The sequence below is a fragment of the Schistocerca nitens genome, chromosome 4 (assembly GCF_023898315.1).
Source record: "Schistocerca nitens isolate TAMUIC-IGC-003100 chromosome 4, iqSchNite1.1, whole genome shotgun sequence".
In the NCBI taxonomy this organism is placed as follows: domain Eukaryota; kingdom Metazoa; phylum Arthropoda; class Insecta; order Orthoptera; family Acrididae; genus Schistocerca; species Schistocerca nitens.
In genome coordinates this window covers 146197299-146205378 of record NC_064617.1, presented here as the reverse complement: position 1 = coordinate 146205378, position 8080 = coordinate 146197299, and the positions used below count along the sequence as shown (strand labels likewise).

Here is an 8080-nt window from a genome sequence, read left to right as displayed (position 1 = left end):
TAACATAAAACACAACAAAGCACAACAACTACAAATTAAATATTTATAGCATATTGCACTCTTTCCCATTAACTATTTAATTATGTTGAAATTTCTTTCTTAATTACAGCACTGCACATTTAATGTGAATTATAAACTGAATTCTCTCTTGATAATTTCTGCATATAAGAGTGCTCCAGCAGAGTGAGAACAGATTATTTTTGTTCTTAGTTATTTTCTTAACACTACAGCCTGATAAAGTGAAGTGTGTGTCTAACAAAGAGGCCAGAAACATGCCAAGACATGCTTTTGGACATTTCATCTTATCCACTACTGCACCACAAGTAATTCTAGATGCACCTTCCATGCACACACAAATCTTTGTCAGGCTACATATTTAATATATATGATATTATGGATGATGAAGGAATATGAAAACTAATTAATGATGATATTTTTCCCAGAAAAAATGCAATTCATCTTTTTCAGTCTACATTTAATAATGTCCATATAAAGTATAATACATTTAGGTCACTATCTACAATATACTGCAAAAATAAAAAATATATCTTTAAAATACTGTGATGATAAAATAATTGCTGCACAATTACATTTCAGTGCTTACAAGAATATTTAAAAGAAAAAAAATAAATAAACTTCCAGATTGAATAAAAAGATCACACTCACTGAAAGTATACACCGTGTTCAAATTAACAACTATAGGAAAGAGTGAATACCAAAACTTGAACTTTTGGGTCAAACATCCCTCTGCAGTGATGCGGAGAGGTGACATACATGAGAATAAATACATACCAGAAACACACAATTCATGGTGCAGGAAAGAAACTGAATGGCAACAATGGAATGTAATATGTGACATACAAATTTCAAAGAAGTTAATAATACAGCTCAGCACAGAATGCAGCGTCAAAGATAAATAACTAATAGTAAACAAACATCTTGTGTTGTTTATCGTCTAGCACCCGTAATCATATTTCTTGACTTATGTACACAAAGCTACTTGTTCCCTCAACCAAGTACTCATTTAGTCTTGCACAGTTGAGTCAATCAACATCTAATAATACATAAATTTGGAGGTGTCACAAGAAACTGGACCAGAAGTAAAGATAGATGAAGACGTAGAAGGAAATAGTTACAAACAGCAGAACACTCGGGGGTTTGAGGAGGGTGGGTGAGAAAGAGGGTGGGGACGAAAAAGAGTGTGTGTGTGTGTGATAGAGAGAGAGAGAGAGAGAGAGAGAGAGAGAGAGAGAGAGAGAGAGAGAGAGAGAGAGTGGGGGGATATTGAACAAGAATGTAACATTACAATTTGTTGTTGTTGTTATGGTTAGATTTTATGTAGCATGGACTTTGTCCTCTTTCTGAATTATTAACTTTTCTGGAATTTGGATTCCAGCTGTCTCATTCAATTTCTATCCTGTACCTGTAGTATGATGTTTTACAATTTTTGAGCAACCTGCTGCACACACCATATTCATAAATCTTGCTCTTCTTTTTACAATTCATTTGTGCAAAACTTTTTGTATTGGGATGATAAAAACTTCAGAACGATCAAGACTTGGTTCCACTTTTTCCTGTCAGTTTCAGTAACTTTTCAAATTAAGCAAATTTTTGTAGATTTTGTCTGCACTTGACTATTAAAAAACTGTAGTCCAAATAAATATGGAAAAAAAATAAAAAATCTTATAATACACCAAATACCACTCTTTATATTGCTAAGTGGTATCCTGCAGATTGCATGTTTTGCAATGTTATTTCATCATAATAGTCTGATTGATTAAATTCTTGATGGCATAAAGAAAAAATACAGATAAAACAATTTCTTAAGAAAAATTTTCAGAAACAAATGAGTAAAAAGTGATGTGGTGATAATGAGCATCAAAATGCAGAAATGCTGTGTTACAGTCAGTACCAGATGAAAGAGCAACCTGAACAATTATGAAATAGGAACAAAGTTAACATATCATGCTTTCATATTAGAAATAATTTGCTTTGGACTCAGTAGTACACATAAAGGAATGACAAAATAAAGGGAAACAGGTGTGGGTAAGACTTCCTGCGTAGTGGGTTATTGTTGGAGTAGAAGAGAGTTTCATCTTTTGGCAAGTGAAAGCACTTTCCTGTCATTGCTGGAAATTACTGTGATAGATAACAGTGGCCATTTAACATTCTCTATATGGGATTCCTCAACAGACAGCATTTATTTCATATGGTGTAGCAGGAACATACGACAGAAAAAGTAAATAACACCAATTTTATCATATGCCTCAGTAGTAAAAAATATGATTCAATGTAACTTTTATAAATGATCACAGTGAATATGTAGTCAGTAGTCACAGCTTATTTACAAATTTTATCAGTGGCAAACACGTTAAAATTATAATGTGTAAAACTATGGGGCACTGTTATAAAAAAACAACAATAGTATACTTTGGACAAAAGTTCTTTGGTAACTGTTTCACAAAGCCAGGTGTTGTTCTTTAGTGATAAACCACATAAATAACTTGTCCCTTAAAAGTCAAACAAAAAAATTGGGACTAATTGTGAACTAAATCTATAGTTTTTATCTACAACAGCATGCATCACCATTCAGTACCTAAACTGAAGTAATAACATTCATCTTATTTTCCATATTAATTTATATGTTTTAAGAGGTTATACAACCCATAACTATTGTAAAACTTAAAACAGAAGGGCAACTTAAGCAATAAATGTAACCAGCAATGACAGTCTCAAAGTGTGTGCAACCAAAGTTACAGAAACTGTAACTACAGTTGTATGTTTTCATAGGCACTCAGTCTGTAGAATGACAGAATACCTAGCTGTCAGAACAGAAAAAGACAGTAGAAAAAGCAAAAGAAAATGCTTAAATCATGGGTTACATTTGGTATAAACAATTCTTAGAAACAATGGACTCCATGTCTGTAACATTACTTCAGTTTTACATAATATGAAGAAGTTTTCGTATCTACACAGCCATTGTAACATTGGTTTCACATATCTAGTAAAAACAGTGATGATTTCTGGTTCATCTTAATTCAGACCTAAAAAAAGAAGAAGAAGAAGTTATCAATAGGCTAATTCACTGTATTGTCCTAGTTTCTATCTATTATGTGGTACAAAACATATTCATAACACACCTAAAGTACCAGTCAATAAGGCCACTGAGTTTTTCAGTCCGGTAATGAAAAAAAGTTATTCCAAGCTGTTAAAAGTAGTGTATGAATGCATGGTTTTACAGTGATATGAATGAATAAAACCTTCTCAAGCTTCCAGCAGAGACAGTTGGTAGAAAACCCTCTAGCTTTCGACCAAGCTCTTCTTGGCCATTTTCATGTTGTGAATGACTGTCGTGTCGCCTTGGCCTTGCTGTTATATAGCTGTGGTGCTGGCTATGACATCACTTGTGCTCTCTTCCTCGACAACTGTGCCAATGTTTTCGTCTAGTGCCTGGCATACTTGTTTCAACCTCGCCATGGCTATGTCCCAGGCTGTGCTGAGCTGCAAACCGCTATTCTTGTTGACAATGTTTTTTCAGATATTTTTATTTCTACCCATTCTTTTATGACACTGTCCCCAAATCCTTTTGTCCTCACAATAACATGTTTCATCGAATAGAATTCGGTGTCAATTTCCTACAGCGTGTTCTTTCACAGCTGATTTTTCAGGATAGCATCGGTGTAAGCACCTCTTGTGTTCTGTCTGGCATTTCTCCACAGTGTGACGTAGTAGCAGCCGCACTGACATGGTATTTTGTACAGTACAGACATCCTAAGCCCTAGATTGTCCTTCACAGATCTTAAGAGCTGTCCATTTTTGCTGGGGGCATGAACAATGATGAGATGTTGGGTCTCTCAAGAAGCTGGCTAATCTCTCCCAACACTGTGCTATATAGCGATAAGGCATGGCGACACAGCAGTCATCTACAACTTGAAAATGTCCGAGGAGAGCTAGGTAAAAAGTTCATGGGCCACCTGATGCCACTGGAAGCCCGCAATCATTTTATTCATATTAAAGTAGCATTCACAATGAATTTTTTGATTGGAATAAGTATAATCACAAAACTTAATACAATTTCTTTGCTTTAAATTAAGAAGTCTGTGCTGTTGAAACACTGTATGCGTATGAAAATTTCAAAGTGAGGTTATAAGAGAGTGGAGAAAGGATGTTCCACCCATCACGTAACAGCTACAGGGATAGAGTGGTAATCCCCACATAACACATATATAGTAGTAGTAAGAATGGAAATGGTGTGTTCGTAATAGCTGTTCTGAGTAGTCTAGATATGTAAGTATTTTGCCATTTATTTCTGAGCAAGAAATTAAGATTTTCATAATTCTTCTTAGAAACATGTACTACATCTACATTGTTCCAACAGAATTTATTAACAACTCTTCAGCATATACTCTTCTGATATACGAAGTTACATGCAACAACAGTACATAATTTAATATATTGATGCATATTCTAACAATGTGTTATCAGAAACAATGCATAGTTTTCAAACATGCGTAACAGAATTTAGTCACTGGAATATCATGGAGTTCAAGCAAGAACATTTACATGCAAGAGCTTCTTGTAATCATTATCAAAGGAAAATACATTTGATACTTTGTCTTGGGAGGCTGTGAATTTCAATTCTTAAAAAAATTCACCAGTGAAAGAAATTCTCTTGAAAATAATAACTCTGCACCTGAATAATGCTAATGTAGTTAATATTTTCTCTTCAAGATAAAAGACAAGCACTAGAGAAGAAAATACATGACGTGTCAGAGAATAGTTGTGAAAAAACAGTTGCTGCATCTATCAGTACTTAAACAGCTACATCTGAAATCTTAAAAAAATGTCTTCACGTCAGTGACATTTAAAACTGGTGAACAGCACAAATCAAACACACAAAAAGAAGGAGCAGAATTTGGAGTTTTGTCTGTCAATGCTTGTTAAGTAGCTATTCAGGTTGTGTCCTGCCAGACTGTCATACATGGACCCATTCAAATTTGGCCCATTTGACGGAGGAATATTGCAACAGTGCTCTGATATTAGTGCACTTAGGCAGACATTAGTATAAGGGCCGATCAAAAGGTTTCTAATTGAGGGCCTTACAGTCCAGAATTGGTATGTCAATCAGGCAAAAACACTATGAACATTGAGACATTCATCCCACCGAAGGGCCAGGTTGAAGATACCTGTTTGGTGAAACACCATGTCCTTCTGCTTCTGTTGCCCAGCAGGAATCATTGACCCTTCAAAGCCTTTTTTAAGCATGATGACTGCATAGGGAGAGATCAGGATTATATGGCGGGTGCTCAAGTGTCAGCCACTTGAATTAGCATAATGACCGAGGCCAACCTCCCAGATCGGCCAGCATCTTGTGTCGAATCGCAACCAGCACAGTACTTGGTGCAGCATTCCACAATGATGGTTTTAGACGGACAGGCTGCCCCATAAGTATTCTTTATTTTCCAATGGTTGCCTACCAGTGTGTGTCCTTTGGCAGCTAAGAAAAGAACAACATGATGTTGGTCCTACTTGGGTGTATTTGGTAATAGCGTTGCCATAATTCATGTTTCCGCATTTACCGTACACCCGCCGGAAACACACAGATACCACACTAGTCCCTTGCCTACATGTCAGCACTAACATCCCTGCATTGGAGTTGCACTATCTTGCATATATGCTGCAGAAACACCCTCAAACGGAAACTTTTCGAGTGCCTGACAACTGTGCAAGTAATGATCACTAGCAGGTCAAAATTGCTATTAGGTTCATAACTGCTGAAAAATGTGACTCTACTAATTGGACTTCTACTGCTTGATGGAACAGTTGTGATTAAATTTGTCCAACACAACAGAAGGGGATAAGGACTTTGGGCTATATATTGGTGTCTCCTTTCTTTATAGGCAGTGGACACATTGTTTCAGTCTAACTTATGATGATGACAATGACTGTAGAGAGAGGGGGGGATAGATGATTATGATTATGATGATGATGATGATGATGATGATGATGATGATGATTCTGGTTTGTGGGGGCGCTCAACGGCATGGTTATCAACACTCGAACAAATTCCCAATCTTTTTCACTGTCCAGTCTCGCCATTTTCCCAAATGATGATGAAATGATGAGGACAACACAAACACCCAGACCCCAGGCAGAGAAAATCCCCAGCCTGACCAGGAATAGAAGCCAGAACCCTGTGATCCAGAGGAAGCAATGCTACATCTACATCTACATGGATACTCTGCAAATCACATTTAAGTGTCTTGCAGAGGGTTCATCGAACCACCTTCAGAATTTTCTATTATTCCAATCTCGTATAGCATACGGGAAGAATGAACACCTGTACCTTTCCGTACAAGCTCTGATTTCCCTTATTTTATCTTGGTGATCGTTCCTCCCCATGTAAGTCGGTGTCAACAAAATATTTTCGCATTCGGAGGAGGAAGTTGGTGATTGGAATTTCGTGAGAAGATTCCGTCGCAACAGAAACCGACTTTCTTTTAATGATGTCCATCCCAAATCCTGTATCATTTCTGTGACACTCTCTCCCATATTTCGTGATAGTACAAAATGTGCTGCCTTTCTTTGAACTTTTTCTATGTACTCAGTCAGTCCTATCTGGTAAGGATCCCACACCGCGCAACAGTATTCTAAAAGAGGACAGACAAGCGTAGGGTAGGCAGTCTCCTTAATAGGTCTGTTACATTTCGTAAATGCCCTGCCAATAAAACGCAGTCTTTAGTTAGCCTTCCCCACAACATTTTCTATGTATTTCTTCCAATTTAAATTGTTCATAATTGTAATACCTAGGTATTTACTCAAATTTATGGCTTTTAGATTAGACTGATTTATCGTGTAACCGAAGTTTAACACGTTCCTTTCAGCACTCATGTGGATGACCTCACACTTTTCATTATTTAAGGTCAACTGCCACTTTTTGCACCATTCCGATATTTCTCCTAAATCATTTTGCAGTTTGTTTTGATCTTCTGATGACTTTATTAGTCGATAAATGACAGCGTCATCTGCAAACAACCAAAGACGGCTGCTCAGATTGTCTCCCAAATCGTTTATATAGATAAGGAACAGCAAAGGGCCTATAACACTACCTTGGGGAACGCCAGAAATCACCTCTGTTCTACTCTATGACTTTCCGCCGATTACAACCAACTGTAACCCCTCTGACAGGAAATCACAGATCCAGTCACATAACTGAGACGATAATCCATAAGCACGCAATTTCACTACGAGCCGCTTGTGTGGTACGGCGTCAAAAGCCTTCCAGAAATCCAGAAATATGGAATCGATCTGAAATCCCTTGTCAATAGCACTCAACACTTAATGTGAATAAAGAGCTAGTTTGTTTCACAGGAACGATGTTTTCTAAACCCATGTTGACTGTGTGTCAATAGACCGTTTTCTTTGAGGTAATTCATAATGTTCGAACACAATATATGTTCCAAAATCCTGCTGCATATCAACGTTAACGATATGGGCTTGTAATTTAGTGGATTACTCCTCTTGAATATTGGTGTGACTTGTGCAACTTTCCAGTCTTTGGGTACGGATCTTTCGTCGAGCGAACGGTTGTATACGATTGTTAAGAATGGAGCTAATGCATCAGCATGCTTCGAAAGGAACCTAATTGATATACAGTCTGGACCAGAAGACTTTAACTGATTTAAGTTGCTTCACTACTCCGAGGATGTTGGCAGCTGTTCTCGATTCGAATTCTGGAGTATTTACTTCGTCTTCTTTTGAGGAGGCATTTCGGAAGGCTGTGTTTAGTGAATCTGCTTTGGCAGCACTGTCTTCGATGGTATCTCCATTGCTATCACACAGAGAAGGCACTGATTGTTTCTTGCTGCTAAGATACTTCACATACAAGTAGAATCTCTTTGGATTTTCTGCCAGGTTTTGAGACAAAGTTTCGTTCTGGAAACAGTTATAAGCATTTCGCATTGAAGTCCGTGCAAAATTTCGAACTTCTATAAAAGAACGCCAATCCTGGGGATTTTGCGTCTGTTTAAATTTTGCATGTTTGTTTCGTTGTTTCTGCAGCAGTGTTCGAACCAGTTTT

At 37.2% G+C, this 8080-nt stretch overlaps 1 protein-coding gene across 3 annotated transcripts in view; it reads right to left on the bottom strand.

The window, feature by feature from the left end:
- Positions 1-458: 458 nt before the first annotated feature.
- Positions 459-8080, bottom strand: part of LOC126253031 (bromodomain-containing protein 8) — a 279380-nt gene continuing 271758 nt past the window's right edge. For all 3 annotated transcript variants that reach the window (XM_049954097.1, XM_049954098.1, XM_049954099.1), the window contains exon 18: positions 459-3044. In XM_049954097.1, coding sequence (XP_049810054.1) covers positions 3039-3044 — 6 coding nt within the window. In that variant the 3' untranslated portion in view covers positions 459-3038. The remainder of the gene's footprint in view (positions 3045-8080) is intronic.